The sequence below is a fragment of the Varanus komodoensis genome, unplaced genomic scaffold (genome assembly GCF_004798865.1).
Source record: "Varanus komodoensis strain SLA01 unplaced genomic scaffold, ASM479886v1 scaffold53, whole genome shotgun sequence".
Taxonomy (NCBI): Eukaryota; Metazoa; Chordata; class Lepidosauria; order Squamata; family Varanidae; genus Varanus; species Varanus komodoensis.
Window position 1 is genome coordinate 4,735,829 of NW_025336126.1, and position 22,351 is coordinate 4,758,179.

The 22,351-nt window shown below is 47.4% G+C and overlaps 2 protein-coding genes across 2 annotated transcripts; both read left to right on the plus strand.

The window, feature by feature from the left end:
• Window positions 1–2,268: 2,268 nt before the first annotated feature.
• LOC123032047 (apoptosis regulator BAX-like) lies at window positions 2,269–10,380 on the plus strand. Its single transcript, XM_044447669.1, has 7 exons — window positions 2,269–2,408; window positions 4,477–4,531; window positions 4,876–5,058; window positions 5,739–5,871; window positions 7,194–7,286; window positions 9,419–9,492; window positions 10,101–10,380. Exons 1-7 carry the CDS (start codon window positions 2,357–2,359, stop codon window positions 10,111–10,113), a joined length of 603 nt encoding a protein of 200 aa, XP_044303604.1. The 5' UTR covers window positions 2,269–2,356; the 3' UTR covers window positions 10,114–10,380.
• Window positions 10,381–16,799: 6,419 nt separating this feature from the next.
• On the plus strand, window positions 16,800–22,351 carry LOC123032048 (ferritin heavy chain A-like). Its single transcript, XM_044447670.1, has 4 exons — window positions 16,800–17,188; window positions 20,238–20,384; window positions 20,617–20,742; window positions 22,046–22,351. Exons 1-4 carry the CDS (start codon window positions 17,087–17,089, stop codon window positions 22,202–22,204), a joined length of 534 nt encoding a protein of 177 aa, XP_044303605.1. The 5' UTR covers window positions 16,800–17,086; the 3' UTR covers window positions 22,205–22,351.

A 22,351-nucleotide genomic window follows, 5' to 3' on the forward strand; every position in this document is an offset into this window, starting at 1 on the left:
CTGATGGTAGCCCCAGTTGGGTACGGCTGCCCGAGGCATCTGACTCATAGCTGATGGGTGACCAGCTGGACAATGCTGTGAGAAGGGGAAGAAATCTTTCAAATGCAAGCAGGAGGGCAGAATTAGCTGGGTGGCAGTGCTCTCGACTGAGACAGCATGTCTAATTTGATATCTCCCCCCTGCTTGCATCTCAGATAAAACGGAGGGCATCTGTCGGGCACCACCACCCAGCTGATTGCCTCACCCCTGCTCAAGCAGCTTTTCTTTGCTCAGGAGAGGAGAAGAGAGAGGCTGGGCTGGGACTTGCTGAGAAGGGGACATTCCTGCCTAGCCCAGGCTCCCCTTCCCTGCTGCAGAGAAAGCCTCTCGGGCAGGTGCCCAGATGATCAGCCTCACCAGCCTGCTGATGCCTGGGAGACCCTCAGCAGGGAATGGCACTTATCCTTTCTGCAGCCTCACCCTGCTAATTGCCCCCCCATAGCTTTGCCTGGGGGGGGGTCAGGCTCTCCCCCACAGCCCAGATCAGCTCCCCCGTCTGCCCCTCTGAGCTGTGGGGCGTGTGCCCTGTTTGTGCAGCATAGACAGCTTGATAGCTGCAGCAAGCCAAGCAGCTCTCAAAGCGAGGACTTTTGGTCCTTCCCATCTGTCTAGTGGGATAGTACCTGGAGGAAGGAGAGCAGCCAAGAGGTGCCCATCAGAGAACTCATCGTAGCTTCTTGGCACTTGAGGGTAATTGCCAAGGCAGCTGGTCATGATGTGAGAACGAGGTACTGAAAAATTCTGGCGCTCAGGTCTTCAGGTGGGGGTTTGGGGGGGGAGCACTGTGTTGCAATTACCAAGTTGCCCGTGCTCTAATATCTTTAAAAGGCTGTGTCTGTGGCAGGCAGCCTTTATCAAAAGGGATGTATGAACAGGGCAGAGGAAGGTGTTTGATTACAGGGGGGGAAAGCCCCCAGACAAGAAGAACGTGGGGTGTTGGGGGGGGGGGGGACACAGCAGGCATACAGGCAAATAGCTGGTTCATCCTGGGGGATCAGATGGGGCTGAGATCATCAGGGCCACGGAAGTACCTCTGTTTCAGCAAATACCCCTGCTCAGCGGGGCGGTGCTGTGCAGTAGGTGGCCCTACAAAGAATTGTTTCAAGTCCTAGCAGGCTATCCAACACCTATTCAGTCACATTATTCACCAAAGGTTCAAAACGTATTTTAGGATTGTTGTCCCTGAACATAAACTTGTATGTATTTTAACCTGTAGTACACAAGAGGTTCACTGCTCTCTTTTTAGCTGTGATAATTTCCTTTCCAGGAACAAGACAGCGTGCTTGGTAGGTCCTGGTCTGTAGACCCAGTATTAATGAATGCAAAGGGAACAGAGTCCTAAGAAAAATGCCTGTTTGATTATCCCTCTGATCAGTCCCTTTATGTGTTAGCTTTTTCAGCCCCTCCCAGATTTTCAGAAACAATCCACTCAGAGCATATCCTATTTTTCTTTTCCAGTATTGTAGCATTAGCATTATTGCAGCTACTAGTAATAGTAAAATCTGGTCTTTATGCAACTGCTGTTTTTGTCTGTCATTAAAAATAGACAGAAGTGCTAGTATTAGTGAAAAGACCTGGCTTTGCTCGAGGAAAAAAAGAACAAAACAGGAAAAAGGAGCAAGTTAAACACAAAAGGTGAAGGGGGGGGGGCTAGGGGGATGGAGAGTGATTTAAGCAGACGTATCGACCTGGTATATTCCAGATACGTCTGTTTACAAACGGGGATGATGGGAATTGCAATGCAGCATCTGCGGAGAACACTAGGTTGCCGACCTTCCAATAGTTTGCAAGTCCGTTACTCTTGTAGCCAGTGCTTGTTGCCCATGTCCTCTGACGCGCGTTTCCTAGAGATGGTTTACCCCCGCGTCACGGAGTTTTCTGCTCCTAGGTACGTGTGCACGCGATGGAAGTCTTCCAGTAAAATCCTATACACGCCTATTGAAAAGGAAGCTCCGTTGAGTTCAATGGGACATAACTCCCAGACAAGTAAATAACGGATAGAAAGGCAGTCTTACGGAAGAATCCGGAGTAAAGTTGCTCCGAAGTTGGCCCCAACGGGGCTGATTCCCAAGGTTTCCCGTTGCAACGCCACCTTTCTTGATGCTGGGCCTTGCAAATGATTCCAATCGAAAGGGAGCGTGTCTGCGAATCGCAGCCGTAGCAACGTTTATGGAACAAGAAGGGCTACCCTGCCCCGTGCGCCTCCTCGAAACCACCCCTTTTCGGGGAGTGCCTCGGCCTCCTCCCCGCCCCTTGTATTTGCGGGCTTTGCAGCGGGGCGCTTATTTTAGGGGGAGCTGATGAGCCTTTGATCGGAATGGCTGCAGAGCCGGGCGCCAGGCAAAATGCCCCATCGCCCATGGGGCCAGGTAGGAAAGAGAGTGGGGAGTTGCGGGGAGGGGGCAGAGAAGCCAGTCGAGGGAAGGGGCCCGGCGACAGCGACTGCAGCGGGATGGGCGGAGTTTCACTTTCCTTTTCCAGAAATGTTTCCAGCGGTAAATACAGGCCGCTTTGTCGGAGCCCTTCGGCAGATTTGCACACCGGCTCCCATCATGCCCCTGCCAGCACAGTGAATAGTCAGGAATGCTGGGAGCTGCAGTCCAAATAATCTAGGGGCAACCACCGATCCTACGCAAGTTTAGCCTGAAAAATAGTCCTGCAACTCCCAGCAAGACGAAAGTTGTACGACTTTTTAGCTGTGCAAACGTGAACAGGATTGTGTTCTTAACAAGCCTCTTTTACCACGGCGGGATTGCCTTTTGAATGAACATGTCCCGAAGTGCTTGGGGTTCAAGACTTCTTGGAAGCCCCCTTTCTCCGCCCCTCGGAAGCTTTTTTTTAGGATCTTAAGCCATGCGGAGCAAAACCGCTTCAGACGTTATGCCAGTCCTTCACAGAGGCCTCGGGGTATGCTGATATGGATGGCTCTTGATTCTTTCCTTCCAAATTGCCGGTCAAAATTAACCAGGTTTTCGGAATACTTTCAAAAACGCATTAGAATGAGGAGGAATAGTTGGCTATCTTGACTGTGTAATTGGCCCTTCGTGGCAAAGAGATGACTTTTGATCAATGGGGCATAATCCGGTGCATGTTCAAGCAGGGGACAGTTTTGCAAGTCTAAGCGTGGCTTGTTGGGAAATGTTGGATTCCCCCGCGCACGCGCGCACGCACGCACCCCTAACATGCATAGGATTGTGCTTTAATGTTTTCTTTCTAAATGGTCATTACGATGCATTTATTTATTTATTAAAACATTTCTATGCCGCCCCATTCGCCAAAGCCTCGGGGCGGCTCACAACATAAAGTAAAATACAAAAATAACAATATAAAAATAACAATATAAAATAAATAACAATATAAAACAATATAAAAGAAGTCGCCCTGGCCAGATAAAATAAGCAAATACTGTTAACAATTAAAATGATGCTTAAATAAAAAGGTCTTCGCCTGGCACCGAAAAACAAATAACGACGGCGCCAGGCGGACCTCTCTGGGGAGCGCATTCCATAGATTGGGCGCCACCGCAGAGAAAGCCCTCCTCCGAGTACCTAGCCTCCTAATTTCCTTCACGGAGGGTTCCCGAAGAAGGGCCTCTCCCGCAGATCTCAGGGGGCGGGCGGGCATATATGGATGTAAGCGCTCCTTCAGGGAACCAAGACCCAAGCCGTTTAGGGCTTTATAGGTCATCACCAACACCATTCTGATTTCCCATTGCTTGCTGGTGCGTTGTGAAAACACACGCACACCTCTTTGTAATGTATGTCTGTGCATCTGTGTTTAATCTATGTGTCCATCTTGCTCGGTTGAATTACAGCATAGTGTCTTCTGGGACCTTAAAAACTAGTACATTTATTTTGGCATAACCTTTTGCAGACACTCTCCATTCATCAGATGGCAGAATCATTTGCATGCAGGGGAAGCATTAAGGTATTGAGAAGATCCAGGACTCAGGCACACAAGGCAAAAAAGGGGGGGGGGGTAATTTGCACATGCTAATTTACATATCCTCTGAAGTCTTTGTGTGTTTGTCTTTGAAGAGCCCTGCTTCCTAAGGTCACCCCCAAATATAAAAAGGGATGCATGGATACAGTAGAGATATCAGAGAGAAAAGAAACCTCGGGCAGAAAGATTCAAGGGAGGGAAGCAGGAGGGGATGCCCATGTGGGCAAAAAGCCAACTTGCTGAGAGAGTAATGCTCAGTATTAGATTCCTTAAGCTACCCTCAACGCGTTTCTGGTTATGGACTTGTGATATGGGTGTGAGGGTGGAATTGTGAGGCTTCAAGGCTCAAAGAAAACCATTCTCGAATTCCTGGGATCTCAGCAATGTAGGAAGAGGAGGAGGAAATGCTTGGAAGTTAGAAGAAGTGGGAACAAGAGCTAAGAAAATGTTGGGAAATTAAAACCTCAAACTTCTTTTCTTCTCTTCCTTGTCAAGAAACATCTGAGAACATCTCATGCATCCTTCGCATTGGAAAAGCCCTGCTCCTTGGGTAGGAAGATTTGCATTTTGCAATCACATCCTTGGTACCGCCTTCCTTGTGCATGACTCTAGTTCTTCCATCCTCACAACCCTTTCCTCATTCCTTTGATAGATCAGACCCAATCCTTACCTCTTCCAAGGCATCTGGAAGCGCCTTCACTCCATTTGCCCCACCCACCACTTTGTATTAGCCATAGCCTGACATCTCTGCCTGCACAGAACCTCTAGTCTTTCGCTGCCTGTCCTAACCTGAAGTTCGGATGTTCTGGTTGCCCATGCCATCAGTAAGCCCACCTTTTTCAGCTGACCTAGCAGCAGCTGGCCCCTTAACCTGTTTATGCCTTTTTCTTGCAGGTTTATCAAAACTCTCTGGGAGCAACACACAACTTCCCACCCCCAAAAAACCTCAGTGGAACAACCTGGCAGGGAGATTGTACTAAGTGAGGAAGATGTGCCAGATTCTGCCCAGGTCGCCCCCCTGAGGGAGTGCATGCTCCATATATGGCGGGAGCTCAGCAACAATCAGGAAATCACTAGGTACGGGGATAAAAAATAACTCTGATGAGCTGAGCATATGCTCACATACTCATTTTCACACACAACACACACCCCTGGTGGTTCTGGGATGGTACCCAAATGGTCTGTCCCTCTCTCTCTCTCTCTCTCTCTCTCTCTCTCTCTCTCTCTCTCTCTCTCTCTCTCTCTCTCTCACACACACACACACACACACACACACACACACACACCATGCTCTTAATGGTATTTTAGTCCCCTTCAACATTTTTAGCTGCTGTCTTTGCATCTTTTATCTCTCTTTCTTTATTGCAGTTTTCTTGTGGGTATAAATCCCACTGACATTTTCCATGGTAAAACAGGATAATATAAAATTTGAAAGTAACTTGAATAAAATACACTCTGTGAGCTCTACCAGTTGTCTCTTCTCTCTCTCTCTCCTGCCTTTTTTTCTTTCAAGAAACTCAAGGCAGCTTGCATAATCTCCTCCTCCCTCAATCTTATCCTCATGACAACAACCCTGTGAGGTAGGTTGGGCTGAGAATCTGTGACAGGCTGGAAGTCCCCAGTGAGCTCTATGGCTGAGTGGAGACTAGAAACCAGATCACCCAAGTTCCAGTCCTGCACTTTTAACTGCTATACCATATGGGCTTTTCACTTTGAGTTCCTGACCCTGCTTTCTTCTAACGCCACTCTCCTTGCAGCATGGTAGAAAGTGTCACTGGTAACGACCCACTGAAAATCCTGGCGGAGGTGGCTGAATCCTTGTTTGCTACTAGAATCAACTGGGGACGGATCGTGGTCTTCTTCTACTTTGCATATAGAGTCATTGCCCAGGTAAAAACGGGGAGGCAAGGGAAGGTCTGAGGAAGCAGACTGGTTGCACTGACACCCAAGAGGTGCTTTAAAGGTGAACGTGGATTTTTGAATCACGGTTGTGCCTCTTATTCCAAGAAACTGACTTCTAGGGTCACATTTACAATTTGGAGGTTCATTTGAACTGAGGAACACACAAGCAGCTGCTTTCATGTCCTTTCATTATAAAGCTTACTGGGATAGCTTGCGACAGTCACCAGCACATGGCTTAACTTGTCCCACAAAGTTGTTGCCAGGAAAACAAGCAGAGCTCACCCTCGGAGCCGACTTCCCCAAGCTGGTGCCACCCCTGTGTGTTTTACTGTACCTCCCATCGATGCCAGCCTGGCACACTTGTTGGCTGGTGATGGTGGCCGTTGTATTCCCCCACCTCCAGAAGGGCCCAGGCAGGGGGGAGTCCACCGTCACCAAGGTCTTTTGGGCCAGCAGTGTCCTTGGTGGTGGGGGGGGGAGGGAGGATAACCATTGCCTCCACTAGTCAATGTTCAGTGTGTGCGTCAGGGGGAACACTTTTTCTCACCCAGTGCAAATGAATGGAGAAACTGTTCTGTTTGCTTGCCTGAAAGACAGGAGGAGAGGAAAAGAGAAACCAGAGAAAGAGAGAGAGAGAGCAAAAGCGGATGTGTGTGTGAGAAAGAGAGAAGCCAGAGTGAGTAGCACACAGGAAGGACAACATTCACCACAGATAATGGGAGATGCTTGCAACATTCATGCATCAACACCACAGATAAGGGGAGATGCTTGCAACATTTTGTGTTTGGCTTCCTTCCCTCCTATGAATCACCAGTGGTGCTAATAGGACAAAATGCCAGATGTGCCATGGGTTAAAAAAAAAAGTTGGAAACCCCTCATCAGTGCAAGGAAGACTGTAATCCTGTGCATATTTACCTGGTAGTAAAATCCATGGAGTGCAATGGGATTACTCCAGAGTAAACATGTGCATAATTGCTTTGCAAATCTGGAATCCTTTGAAGTCCTAGTGAACCTGGAGTATTAAGTCTGCTGAGCATTGCCTCTGTTAACAATGCTTACTCAGAAGCAAGTCTCTCTGAGTTCAATAGAACTTATGCCCCAGTAAGTACATTTAGGATTACGGTCTAAAACTGCTCCAATCTGCAAGCTTGGCTTTTCTGTCCATTCCTTTTGTTCTTGCCTGAAGAAGGTGTCCTGGTGAACTGTAAAGCTTGCGCACAAGGTTGTGGTACTTCTTGTTTTCATTACTGCCTTGCGCTACCATGAACGTTGGTTTTTATCATTATTACAATGCTGTCTTTCTTTCCTAGTCCTCTCAGAGTTGGTTCAACCGTGTGATAGACTGGGCCATGGCCTTCCTACAGAACCGGCTGGCTGCTTGGATTCAGCAGCAGGGGGGCTGGGTGAGTGGCATTCAGATGGCCTGGTGGTCTGGCAGGGCCTTGAATTACTCTTCATTACTGCCAGGTCTGGGAAGAAGGACTCCTCAGTTCTCAGTGCATGGGGTCCTAACTCTACCTCTGAGCTCCTGTTTGGCTTTGCACACATGAAAACAAGCCAGTGTGGTGTAGTGGTTAGACTGTTGAACTGGGGCTTGAGAGATCCCGGTTCTAGCCCCCCTTGGCCATAAAGCTCACTGAGTGGGTTTTGGATTGTCACCAACTCTTGGCTTAACCTACCTCACAGGGATGTTGTTGTGAGGACAAAATGGAATGGAAAAGGATAATGTATGCTGTTTTGGGTTCCTGGGTAAAAAAGGCAGCAAACAAATGTAAGAAGCGCTATATATATATATATATATATATATATAATGTAACCTATATATATAGGTTTGTTTTCCACTGTGTCCAGTTAATACAGGGACAGGGGATCCATGATGCTCCTGATACATTCTCCATCCCTATATTAGAGGATCTGAGGACACAGAGAAGTGCTGCTGCCAATCAGAATAGGTCGAAAAAAGATTTCTACTGACCGACCCAAATTTAGGTTTCCCTTCAATCACATCTCTGTTTTAGATTTGCCTGTTGTTGTGTTGAGTGGCTGCTAGACACTATAAATCATCCTTTACCAACCCGGCACCTTTCCCTGGATGTACTACAAGTCCCATCAGCACCAGTTGGCACGATGGGCATTGTAGTCCACCACACCTGGAGCATGCTGGTGCATGTTGGATTAATTATAAATCCACTCTTGGTTGTTTCCCATCAAATCCAGCAGGGGGCAGTCATGCCCTGTCTGTCATGAACACATCAAAATTTACGTAGAGGCAGAATTGAGCTTTTCTTGATACAGATATCTGATTTTTAGAACACAGTTTTGGTTTTGAATTTCTTTTAATGCACAAATTACATACAACCTTCAACAAAAGCCCTGATGTGAACAGATATGGCTATTTTCCTATTCAGCCAAAATGTATTTGTTACATTTATACTTCCATCTTTCTACCAAAAATGGCACTCAAGGGAGGATGCAACTGTATGCATATTTAGAAAATACAATTACAATATAAAAACAAAGTAACAAACCAAGTTAAAAAAACCACAGTTATAACACATCAGTGAAAGGCAATGCATAAAAACCTTAACCCGTCCGAATTTTGTTTTAAAGGATTTGCCTGCTAGCAAAGCACAAAAACAGGGAGTTAGGATATCCTCTCTTGTCAGGAAATACCAAATTGTATAAAAACCCTCAGCTGTATAAGAGTATTGTTCATGTCATTACTCTTTTCAGAAAGGGGACCAAAAGCCTCCATCACTGGAGTGTCCAAGAGTCTGGCACAGGTGGGATTTTGCCTTCAGAAACAGGAGTACGGAGGCCAAATTCTCTTTTGGAGAACCTCTGGGAAGCCACCTTATTTATTTATTTCATTTATTTTTCCATTCATTTCCTGCCTTTTTCCTGCAAAGGGCTCAAGGCAGCTTACATCTCCTCCTCCATCTTATCCCCACAACAACAACCCTGTGAGGTAGGTTGGGCTGAGAGTCTGTGACTGGCTCAAAGTCACCCAGTTGGCTCCATGGCTGAGCGGGGACTTGAACCCAGGTTGTCTGAGTCCCAGTCCCATGCTCTTAACCACTACACCACACTGGCTCTCCCTTCCACTGGTGGAGGAGGCCAAGAGCAAAAGAGGCAAAGTGAAAATGCTGGCCTGGTTTTGTCTAAAGTTCTTACTTACACGATTCTTACCTACATGAGCTAAGGAGAGGCATTTCAGCCTTCCAGAATAGGGGGAAATTGTGCTAGAAAGCTGGGAAGCTGCACAGGATGGGCTGTAGGGGAAAGTTGATATAGCCCAGGAAAAGGCTGTCTGTCTGGGAAGGGCTGAATTTGACCCACTGGGCCAGAAGCTTTCCAGTGCTGTCCGACAGACTCAGGGCCATCTTTCCCCAGGCTATGTACCCCTGGGCATAAGGGATACTGTTCTATAATTGTGTACAGTGGCCATGCTCAGATTGGGGCTGCTGATTTTTGTAGCCCAATACATCTTGAAGGAGTTAGGCTGGTGCTAACAGTTTTTGTCCTTTTCCTCTAGATCAAAGATGGAGCCTGGTATACTTTCAGAGGTTTTGGCCTACAGCTCCTCTTGGCACTCTGGCATGGGCTGATGTGAGTGGAAGGCCACAACATCTGGAAGTTGCTCTCCACTGTTCTAGGTTCTCCCCTGCCACTCTTTCATTGAATTGGGAGTCACCCTCCTGCAGCTCTGCTAATGAACCAGTTAAGCTACTAACACCTGTAAGGAGCCTCAGTTCAGAAAAGCAAGGTTCAGGTGACCATGTACCTTCAACCCCACAAACCCCCCCATATCTTGAAATTGGGCGTCTTCCTAAACTTGCTAAAGTTGCAGAATAACTCTTATTTATTTATTTGTTTGTTTGTTTATTTAACATTTCTATGCCGCCCCTTGCCGAAGCCTCGGGGCGGCTCACAGCACAAAATAAAATACAATAAAATACAAAAATAATATAAAATTAACAATATAAAATAAATAACAATATAAAAGAAGTCACCCTGGCCAGATAAATAAGCAAATATTGTTAACAATTAAAATGACGTTTAAATAAAAAGGTCTTCGCCTGGCGCCGAAAAACAAATAACGACGGCGCCAGGCAGACCTCTCTTGGCCGCCTCTGTGTACTTTTCTGCTCCCAATGTAAGTATCTTGGTGAGTTGAACTGACACTGAAATGTTCTCCTTGCTTTTTGAAATTGCAGACTGCGATTTTAATCTACATCCCTTTTTCAAGTTAGAACTGTGGAGAGCGAGCATGGAACAGCTTTGACAGTACCATACAATGCACTTGTGCTCCTGCAGTACGGAGGACCAAAAAGCCTTCAGCAACCCTCTGGGTGGATTTTACTATCATCAAAATAAGAAGGAAGTAAAGTGAAACTCCCAAATTGTTTTCTTTCTGTCTTGTGTTCCTGTGGGTGTAGAACAACTTTCTGCAGCGTGGACTTCTCCAGAATGTAATAAATTCACCATTGTACAAGACGCTGGCTGGTGAGGATGGTAGTTGTCGTCTAACACATCGGGAGGCCACAAAGTTGGGAAGACTAATGTGGAGGGATGGTTGTTAGACATGGGCTAATGAAGCTGCCCAAGGCCAGTCCCTCTCTCTCTCACTATTGCCTACCTTACGGGGTTGTTGTGAAGTTCAGATAAATTTATCTAACCTTACCTGAACCCTTGAGAGAACAATAAACACATTTTCCAGTAACATACTGAACAAAATACCATATCTGAAAGACCCCATGCCCCATTGCAGGACAGGTCTGTTTACTGGAGGGATGTGGAGCCATTTTCAGCTACAAGGGCCAGACTCAATTTTGGAGAAGCTCTTGGGGTACCACATTTCAGTGATGAGCAAAGGGGAAATAGGGTAGATCAAAAGCAAAGTCAGGGCCGAGGTATCAGCATATTTTACCTCAAAGCTCTTATTGTTGGTAACTTAGGTGAAGCTTTTCTATCTTTTGGATTGAAAGAAAAACTGCACAAAAACCAGGAAACCATCCAAAATGGGTGGTCAAGGAAAAGCTGTATGGTCACCTGAGAAATCCCCCTGAAGGCTGTATTGGGCCCATCAACCTAGGGTTCTCCACCCCCACTTTACTATAACAAACCTACTTGCTGGATCTCCAGTTTTTTGTTTTTAATCACACCAGCAACCTGTTGATAAGGCTTAAGGTTACAGATGCAGGACTGGAAGATCAGTCCAGTCTGGAACTCACCCCTTCACCCACAAAAGCACTTTCTTCTAACCCCACAGGTGAGGTGGCCAGCTGTGATTACTGCATGATGTGTATGCCTCATCCTCTTAATAGTTAATACTTCACACATTCAGCTCACTGAACTGACCACTGCATTCTGCAATTCAATAGGTAACAGAATCCTTACTCCACCGGTTTAGGGTTTAGAGGACTCAAGCCCCATATCTAGCCTTTTGAAGAGGACCTTTTGGCCTCAAAAGGCTCATAGGCCTGGTCAAAAGGAGACTGAATGTGTGCGCAGTTTTACTGGAGGGCTGATCTACACAGGTGAGGAATCAAGGTATTCTCTTCATTCTATGCAGCCCCTTCAGTGCACTAATACCTGCCTAATGTTGAAGGAACTTTAACTTCCAATAGTCCCTACCAGTGTGGCCAGGAATTCTAGGGGTTGTAGTGCAAAATGTCTCCAAGTCATGTTGGGAAAGGCTGGTCTAAAAAAGAGAATTAATTACTTTTTGTAAAATAAATAGATAACATTTCAAGCAGCCAGGCTTCAGGACTGAGACATGAGGAGTGGCCCCCATCGGTTCTTGCCCTGGTCCTCTGCCATACAGTGACAGGTAACCTGCTGGACAGGGTCCTTAGGAATCAGCCAGGTGTTTGTACGTTCAAGGTGTCACGTAGAACAAAGGGAGTGCCTTGTTTCTTCATCTCTGCCCTCCAGTAAAGCTGAGCACACATTCAAACCTCTGCCAGCCTCTGGCAAGTCAAATACCCATCCCCTGTGAAATCAAAAGGGAGTGTTATTTTTCTGTCGCACTCAGCAAGAAGCTTTTATGCTGAGAGATTACAGCAAAAGCAGGGGTGGAAGGAGATTAACCCCAAAGATGTCATCTGTTAAGAAGTCTAATTAAACTAACAGAGCCTGGCCTCCAGAACAGAAAGCCCCAGCTCAGCAAAGCTGTGTCTGCTACTGGTGACTTAATTAGTAATTAATAATTTCCATGCCTCAGGACCAATGTTTCAAGCTTTGCTGACTGATCAGTTTATAAAAGCAAAACTCTGTTAGGGAGACACGATAACTGCCCCTGAAGGCTTGCTATCCCATTGCCTCCACTCCGCCAGTCTCCCCAGACTCAGAAAACAAAGATTGCGGGGCTGCTAATGAGAAGCAAGTTGGTACGTGTGGCTGTAGAAAGCAGCAGGATGGGGAGCCAGCTATGCCTTGGACATGTTGACTCCAGTTGATCTAGTCTGAGCCAGTTTCCTGGTGGAACGGAAATGTGTTATATTGCTGGGATAAGCCTCATGTAAGCCTCCGCAAGCTCTCCCCACTCTCCAGCTTCCCTTCCCCGCACTGAACAGCCCAGGATTATGCTGATTCACAGTGACGAAAGACCGAGCCCTGCCCCGTGACCACCACTACGCACGAGGCCCATTCGAGAAGGGGGGAAGCCAGACTCGAGCAGTGGGCCTAGAGGAGTGGCGAAATCTAGTGTGGGTCAGAAGGCAAATGACGGGTAGCTCGTTGGTGCAGCTGGGGTGTCAGGATTTGCCAGCTCATCCTAGATATGTTTACTCAGCAGTCCATTTGAGTTGAGTGTAACTTAGTCCCTGAGAAGTACGATTAAGACTGCAGCTAAGGATCCGCTTGTTTTGGCCTGACATTCTAACCCCTTGTCTGAGTCCTCTAGGAAAAGGGTGGGCATAAAGTAGATCTTGAGAAGTTTGGACATCAGTTCATAGCCTTTCTGACCACTGGTCATGTCGGCAGGACCTTCTGGGAGTTCACACCTCTGGAAATCATCTGAAGAACCTCCTTTCCTCCCAGAGCATCCACAAGAGGCCTCCAGGGATGGTGATTTGCTGGCAGAGAACTGGAGTGGGAGAGATATTTGTGGTGGGAATCCAGAGCAGCAGCACCACTGGCAATCAGATCGGTGGGTCTTTGATTTCACCCTTCGTTCTGAGTTTCCCGAGTTGCAAGTTGAAGCCTTGTAGGTCTAAAGGCCTGGTGGAAATGCCATTTCTGTTCCTCATTTTTAAAGACTGTATCTGGGTAGGAACATTTCGATCTAGAAGTCAAGATTCCCAGGACTTCTAGGAAAGGGACTACAGTAGATTCTGTTTCAGAGGGCAAGATTCTCTCTTCTGGATTTGTCAGATGAGTGTTAAGTTAGGCCTGAAAGTGAGGATTAGGGTAAGGGTTATAAACCAGATCTCCTAGATTTTCTGGGAGAAGAGATGGTTGAACCTTGGACTGCAGAATTCACAGGACTCCTGGTACCAACTCAGGTTGTTCAGAATTATCCTGATTTAAACTGTTATGAATAGGAATCCTTAGAGGGCCCACAGCTCAGTGGTGGAGCCCATGCTTTGCATACAGAAGGTCCTGGGTCCTGAGTATCATTGCTGACCTCACAAAGATGCCTTGGACTGCGGAATCCATCCTTGATTCACTTTTGGCATTCACGTGACTTTCGGTGTGACTTGCTGTCAAGTCACAAATGTCGACCCTATGAAGGAAGGCCCTCCAAAACACCCTGGCTGTGACGGCCCTGCTTAGCCCTTGTAAGCTCAAGGCTGTGGCTTCCTTTATGGAATCGCTCCATCCCATAGTTGGCCTTCCTCTTCTTGTTCTGCCTTGGATTTTCCCTAGCATGATTATCTTTTTCAATGAGTCTTGCCTTCCAAAGGCATGCCTTCCAATGGCAGCTTATTTGCATGATAGGCTTTTAGATATATTCTACTGTTTTAAGCCAGCCTTCTTCAGGCTGGTGTTTTCCCCGGACATCCATCTGGGCCAACTTAATGGCCAAGAGTGGGGGGTGATGGGAGTTGTTGCCAAGACATCTGAGGGGCATCAGCCTGGGAAAGGCTGCTTCTCCGCCATGATCCTCTGTAGAGTCAAAACACTCCTATTGTTTTTCTCTGAAGTCGCTTTCCTCCATTTGTACAAGGTTGGCAAGTGCAAAATTTGCAGGTGTTGTGAAACTAAGCCGTTACAAGAGTTTAACACACCCATAAACTATAAAATAATGGGCTGTAAAGAAGTCATAGTCACGTATTATCCTTGTCTTAAATACAGCTGGATCTCATGTACATGCCAAAGTCTTTTCACCCACAGGGCCAGGCATTTCAGTGTTGTGGCTATATTCTCTGGCTGAACACTCCCGCAGTTTACAAGAGTCACAAGGGCAGTAGCGCTGTGATGCGAAAGGCCAAATCTGGGTATATTCTCCCTTTTATACAACATTTCAGGGCCCAGAGCTGACCATACACCAGCTCAATATTGAAGCCATGGAATGCATTTGTCCCCAGAGCAGCAGCTGGATAACTTTCGAGCAGGAGTGGGTAACTTGTGGCCCTACAGATATTTTGGCCTAGATTTACTGTTACTGATGGCAATTTAGATTCTGAACGTAACGGCTTCATTGGTGGTGGGATTCTCTAGATAATAATGTCTATTGCTTCAGTTACTTCAGTCTGTGGTGATCCATACCTTCTGCACTGGGGAGCTGCTCCTGCTCATTTTGCAGAGTGAGGCCCTGGCCACCTATCCCAAAATCCTGCCCTGATGGCAGCATGGCTCCCCACCATGGAAGGAGGGACTCGTGGAAGAGGAAGCCCGGGAAGGGCATAAGCAGGAGCAAGTCCCAAAGTGGGGTCTGGAAAGCCAGGCTTCTGGGTTCTCTAGGGAGGGCTGCGACTGGAGTTCAGTGGCAGATTAGAGGCGGGTGTAGATTCTGATGGGTAAAGAAATGAGATGTGGAGAGCTACAAACTGTGCTCTCTTTTGAGGCTGAGAATGAGAGAGGGAGAGAGAACACATAAAGGGAGAGAAGTAGAGCTGGATGGTCTATAGGTAAGACCATCATGTCCAATCATTGTTCCACTTCTACAAGTGGTCCCCCATCCAACTGCAGTCCGGTGCCTTCCCAGCTTAGCAAAAATGATGCAACATGCTAGCTTGATGTACAGCTATGAAGGCAGATGGTGTCTAATTGAACTGAGGACCAGATCCACCTCAAGTCAAGATTCCCAAACAGGATCTTACTCTGTACAAGAGGCAGAGCAGAATGCAATTGTAAATGGACCAAAACCAAGGCTACAGATGGGAGATACCAGTTAGAACAAAGAATATCCCTGGCAGTAGAAAATTAGCACATAAAGCAAAACGAGTCTTGCCTGACTTTTTACTTGCTGAAATAGTTTTCTGTTTGCAGAGAATCCTTAATACAGGGAACAATTTTTTGGGAGGTGTGATCTCCCCATCCACAGTGTATAAGTGGTGCTGTTTACCCTGCCACAAGTATAGACACCAGACCTTCTCTTCTCTAAAGCATTGAGGGCCCCATCCCAGCCCTCTTTAGACAGAGAAGACCCCCATCCTGGCTGGAAAACACTGAGAACTGTAGGACATTTGTATGTGTAAACAGGCCTGAACCTTTAAATTTCTGAACCAGTAAGTGCTGGAGCTAAATCCTTATTAGCCCCACTGCCTGAGCTGAAAGCCTTTCAAGGGAGAGGGGCCTCTGCGCCAGCTTATGGCTCCTTGGAAGTTTGCCAGCTGGCCAGAAGAAAATGCAACAGCCTTCTCCAGTCTTAACAAAAGTTCTGCAGAAATCCCACCATGGGACTTATTATGGGGTCAGACTTGAGAGAAGGTGCATGCATCCCAGTGGCCATTTGCAAATTCATTGCAATCCTACGGCCGTGCACGGGAGCAGAATCTAGGGAGTGCTGTAATTCTTATTATCAAGCCTCCTTTGGTGCCATGGAGTGAAACAGGATCCCTGGGAACCCCATAGCTGGACCCAATTATCTCCTTTCCCCTGCAGTGATTCCAAATCCTTTTGTTGCAGCTCCAACGGCTACAAGGGCAGACCATTGGGACACCCCCATTATTTTGCCCAAACGTCCCATCATCCCTGGCTGGCTAGGATTGAGGGAAATTGTAGGTTACCAGCCGCTGAAGGATCACAAGTTGCAGTCCCTATAGCGTCAGTTGGGGCTGGTTCAGAAAAGAGGAAGCCATTTTCAACCAGTCCTGCTGGTTGCTGGCCCCCTTTTTTAGGGGATCAAAGAGCCTAAAGGCGCAATTCTATGCCAGTTTAAACAGAATTAAAGGCTTACAACTCCTAGAAACTCCCCAGCCGGCTCAAGTATCCTGGATTGCTTCATTTCCCTGCTGAGAAAAGCTTTCCCTGCGCAATTTCTGGCTGCGGGGATTTTTTTTCAATTAATTACTTAATTGCCATAAATGGCCAAAGCTCTCGGGGACGGGGTGGGCAGGCCCAGAGATTAACAACATAATACGGAACCATGACCATTCGTTAAAAAAAAAAACTGAACAGCTAAAATCAGTTACCTCGACCAGGTACACGTTTTAATAAACCAGGGGACAGCATTTGTCCAGAACACCACCTCCAGAGGCGCAAAGAGCCAACGAACAGTCTCAGGATGCCCCAAGGCTGTCGTTTTTGTTAAGCCTCGTTCTGGGGGGGGGGGCGTGCAAACGCGAGGGAAAGGGACAGACGCCCCTTCGGCGAGCAGCCCGCCGGCTCCGCGGGTGCGGGAGCAGGCCGAGCCCCGTCACGTGGCGCCGCGCAGGGCCGGGCGCTAGGACGCCTGGGTTCCCCTTTGCCCGGACTCCGCCTTGAGCAAACACTCAGCCCGGGCGCGTGGTTATTGGCGGCTGCGCACGTCCCTCTCGCTCGTCCGGACCATTCATTATAAAAGGGGCTCGAGTCCCTTTGTCCTGCAGAGCTCGGTTCTTGCTTCAACAGTGATTGAACGGAACCGGTTCCACCGCCTCGTTTGCTTTTCCGCGGATCACCCCCTTCCCTTCTGTCTCCTTGCCGGAGTTGCCCCGGAGAGCGACCGCCTGCATCCCTCCAGCCCCAGCACGACCTAGCAGGATCGGCTTGCGCCAGCCGGACGCCCAGCTGCCCCCGTCGCCCACCGTCGCCCGCCAGCCCCCCGGGAGCCATGGAGTCGCAGGTCCGCCAGAACTACCACAGCGACTGCGAAGCGGCGATCAACCGCATGGTGAACATGGAGCTGTACGCCAGCTACGTCTATCTGTCCATGGTGAGTCGGTTGATAGGGCCGCCCGTGTGCCCGGGCTACCTTAAAGGACGCCCTCCAGCTGTGGGGGACTGCAGCGCCCATCATCCCCAGCCCGCCTGCTGGGCGGTGGAGTCCAACACATCTGGAAAGCGTCGGCGTGGGGAGGGCTGGTATAGGGGTTTAGAGCCCCCGCACACAAATCACGAGGTAGTCCCCAAAGCATTTCCTTGTGTGTCTCTACCCCCCCCCCCCCCGGGTCCCGTTCCCCAGTGGCACTGGGTGTCGCTTAAACTTTTGCTCGACCGTCTCTGGATACGGTCCCCTTCTCTGCTAGAAGGCTATATGGATGGAAAAGGATCCAGGAAAGGTGAAGAAGAGCCCCACTCGTTTTCCTTTTAGTTAATCATCTCAAATCTCCCTTATTAGGAATTGTTTTCTCTCGACTTGGACTTCCTTCGAGGAAAAAAAGAAAGACAAAATAAACCCCAGCAACTTAATAGCAACTCTTTTTCCAGACGGTTCTAGGTACCTCTTTGGCTTTAAAGCAACATGCTCACTCCATGACTGGATGCTCGTAGCTCAGGAAAAAAGCAGAGGTTTAATTGTCAATCTCACCCATCCTCTTAAAAAGGGGGAGTAGTTTGCATGCCCCCCCCTTGGCTGCCACAGTTACTAATCTGCCTGCCCAGACAATGTAACTTCTCTTTTAGAATGTTTTATTCATTTTGTGGTTTCCCACCACCATCCTGGCTGCTCTCATTCTGTGTGTTTGGGCTGTTTCTTGGGCAGATCCAACACATGTGGGAAGAGGAGATAAGCCCTGCTGGGGTGGGGTGATAAAAGCACCCCATGGCAGTTCTTTGCTTGTTTCTTCCCTACCCTCATAATCTCCACTTCAGGAGTAGGGATAGAAAGATAGAGGTAGGGGTATGTGAGAGAGAGGAGGGGGAGAAGAATCAAAAGTCTGGTTCTTTGATACCCATGGCCATGTATCAAATCTCAATCTCTCTCTCTCTCTCTCTCTCTCTCTCTCTCTCTCTCCTTTTATTGGATCTTTCCGGCTGCTCTTTAATCCAGGACATCCAGCAGAAACCCTCATTAATTAAGAGGGTTTCTTATCAAGCACACCTCATTCCACTGTTCCCTACTTCACATCATAAGCATTCCTCCTCCTCCCTTATGAACAATAATGGCCATTTTGACTCAGGGACACGAGGAGTTGTCACTCACCACATCTGAGCAGTGCCAGATTGGGGAAGATGGCTTTGCATTCTAACATAATCCAGTTTTAAATCAAGACCATATGCCTGTGCTACAGAAGTATGTATTGTGTGGTGTAGTGGTTGAAGTGTTGAACTGCGACTTAGGAGATCTGGGTTGTGGTCCATACTTGGCCATGAACCTCACTGGCTCAGTTTGGAGCAGTTGTTGACTCTCAGCCTAATCTATTTCATAGGGCTGTTATGAGGATGAATGGAGAAGAGTATGTAAGCCCCTTTGGGTTCCTTGCAAGAAGAAAAAATAGAATATAAATACGGGGGGGGGGCGTGCAAAAGTAGGTATACAGTTATAAGAGTTATACAGAGTTCCTCAACCCACTAGCCTACAGGAATGTGTAAATGCTGAAGGACATTTGAGCACGTAAGAGATTGTACTTAATTGCAATTTGTATGTCATCCTTATTGTGACTTAATGCAGCTATTGTTTTTTCATAATAAAAACTGTATACCTACTTTTGCACCACTCTGTATGCATTGCATTCCTTCCAAGCTTGGAAGAACTACAGATCTCCAGCAAAAGGCTACTTGTTCGGTAACATAATCTTTACTCTGTCTTGCTCTTGTGCTTTTTTTGCATGTACGGTGTACTAGGTGTGTCAACTCAAAGGATTCTTAATCCTTTCTGCTCCTCATATCTTACTTTTTAGCAGTTGCATGTATGTATGGCAGATGTAATGCCTGTTAAATGGGGATTCGTTTTCCTCCCCTGTAGCATCAAAACAACATGCTTACCTTCAGTTTATCCCTTTTCCTGCAACAAGAGAAAACAGTCGCATACACAAATTACTGGATCAATGCAGACAAACTGGGGATGAGTTTGTTGTGTTTGTTTGCTCTGAAACGCTACTTAAGCAGCACTTCCAGGTTTGTAATTAGATGTTCTCGGCAATGGTGGTTGTTTCTGCGGCGGGGGGGGGAGGTGCTTGCTAACAGATTCAAGAAAGAAGCTTCTGTGTGTGTGGACAAGTCTAGAAAGTAGCTTGCTGGGAGCCATTTTGTGCAGGTCCTTTACTTAACTTTGACGAGTTAGACCAAAGCACTTGAAACTTCCCCAGAACTCACGATTAATTTTGGTAGTACTTCAAAACTTTGCAAATTCTCTCTGAACTTCCTGTTTTATCACTCCTTGCTTAGACCTGTTCTGCTTATCAGTGCTACCTCCCCCCTCCCCGCACATGCTCACACTCCTCTAGGTTTGTAGAGGTCTATGTTACCCACCTACCCTTCCTGAATCCAGTCTGGTGTTCTGTCCTGGGCAAACTGACTTCAAACTTGTAGAATCTACTGGGTGTTTGTTGCATGTTAGAACAACAAAGTCCACCACACAGAGTCAGGTGAGGACATGCCAAGACTGAGGAATAACACACCTCTGAACACAGGTTGAGAATTTGTGACAAATTCTATCGTCACAAATCTTAAAAGCAATTTGAAAGCTTTAAAAACACTACCAGCAGCATAATTTAGAGCAAAGGAAAACCTCAAAAAAGCCAGTGTTTACAATTAAAATATTAAAAATCCATATGGAACAAAGACATTTAAACAGCCTACCTAAAACTGAACAAAGAAGGAGACAGTCCAATTACCTTTGGGTTTGGGAAAGAGTTCCACAGGTGGGTGTGCTGTGCTTTTCACCTTTCTTGGTGGTGGGAGACACAGAAGGAATAGTGGGAGTTGGGAATACTGGCTGATCTCCAAATCACCCTGTGGAGCATGGGTGATCTGCTGCTTGCTGTGCTCCAACGAACCCGGCCCCTGACATCCTCCGTACCTTTTTCTCTTCTCATCTGCAGTCGTCCTACTTTGACCGGGATGATGTCGCCCTTCGGCATGTTTCTGACTTCTTCCGGTCGCAGTCACATGAAGAGCGGGAACATGCTGAAAAGCTGCTGAAGTTCCAGAGCCAGCGCGGTGGCCGACTCCTCCTGCAGGATATCAAGGTACAAAATGGAGCACCAGCAGGATCTGGGCTAGTTGGAGTTGGTGCATCCCAGCCTGCGGGAGTCCATGCTAAGCTTGCAGGGAAAGCATCCCCATCTGCAACATCTGAGCAACACTGCATTGACATGGGTTCAAGTCGAACCTCCGCCATTACTGAAAAAATGCTTCAGGAATAATTTTCACCTACCTTTGAAAGGGTTTTGTGGAGCTTAGCCTGTTTTCTCTCTACAGAAGCCAGAAAGAGATGCTTGGGGCACGACCCTTGATGCCATGGAAGCGGCCCTGCAGCTGGAGAAGCGAGTGAACCAGGCCCTTCTGGAACTTCACCAACTGGCCAGCAACAAGAATGACCCGCATGTGAGTATCACAGGAGCTGACTGGGTTGGGGGTGACACTGTTGCGCCAGTGGTACAGCAGCAGGTGGTTGTTCCAGCCTTCTCCAGACTGGTGCCCTCCAGGTGTGTTGGACTCCACCACCCAGCAGCCCAGGCCAGCATGATCTGAAATTTGGAAGTTGTGGACAAAACATCTGCGGGGGGTGGGTGGCAGATTGAAGGAGGTTATGTGTACACACATGCATGCAAATACACACATTTGGATATAAAGAGGGGTGGGACTCTGATGCTCCAGTCATGATTGAAGCAGATTCCATCAGCTGCCCCCATTGCTGAGGATAATAGGAGTTGTAGTCCAGCAGCAGAGGTTCGCCACCTGTTGCTTCTTTCAAGGGTTGTACTCCTCCCTCTGGGATAATTTGTTGATGGGAATGTGTGGCAGGAACTGGCAAGTTTAGAGGCAAAAGTGGGTTGGCCTCACTGGTTCTCTCCCTCCTTCCCAGTGGGCTGCTAGGAAAGGAACAGATGGCAAGGGCCTCAGGTTGCCCACCCCCATTCTAAGAGTCTTCCTATAGTAAACCTTGGCCGAAATGGGTAGGTTGCCCTCTTCATACAATGGCAGCAACAGCCATGCTGTAGGCAAGGGATTATGGGAAAGTCACTACTCTTATCATGGAGGATGGTGGAAGGAAGGAAAAGAGTAAAACTTTCTGGAGACGTGTCTGTGAGCTGGCCTGTACATCATACTGCCATTCCTGGATTGTTTAATCAAGGCATTGTAATGGCAAGTGAAGTGACCAGTACATTGCCTGCAATTAACAACCCAGGCACATTCTGTTACTGAGGTGTTCTGTGACATACAAACCTGGAAACTGGATTGTTCATGGGTTAAACAACCTAGAGGGAAACCAAAACCAAATATGGACACTTGTTGGGTTAACTCTGTGGTCCTCTGAATACCAACAGTGATTTTTACAGATGTAATTTCAAAATTAGTATTATTATGAGTTGCACTTCTATCTTGCCCCATAGCCTGAAGGCTCTCAGGGTGGGTTACAAATTCAAAAAATATATAAACAACAACAGAATTGTATTTAAATCACCCCCCAATAAAACCAATACAATGGCATCAACAACCCACAGCATCTATAATCAGGATGAGCACAGACACAGTAGCAATAATGATAAATCACTGATCCAGCAGCTTCGGGAGCAAACGGTTGGAAACATTTTCTTTTAACTGGGATGGCTGGTGGGGTAAAGTTCTTGAAACAAGACTGTGATCCCTGCTCTCAGCATCTTCCCCATTCCGTCTTTTTCCCCAGCTGTGCGACTTCTTGGAAACTCACTACCTCGATGAACAAGTCAAAGCTATCAAACAGCTGGGTGACTATATTACCAACCTCCGTCGGCTGACATCAACCCAGGGAGGACTTGGAGAGTACCTCTTCGACAAGCACACCCTCGGAGAGAGCAGCAGCTGAATGTCTCTCTGTTTCTGGGAATACTCCCCCTGTGAACCCACAGAAACTATCCCACTTCCACCGCAGTTCTGTGCCCCAGTCAAGGAGGGTTGTACCTGCCATGTCTCAGTTGGCATGTTCCCAATAAACAAGGGTTCACCAGTTTAA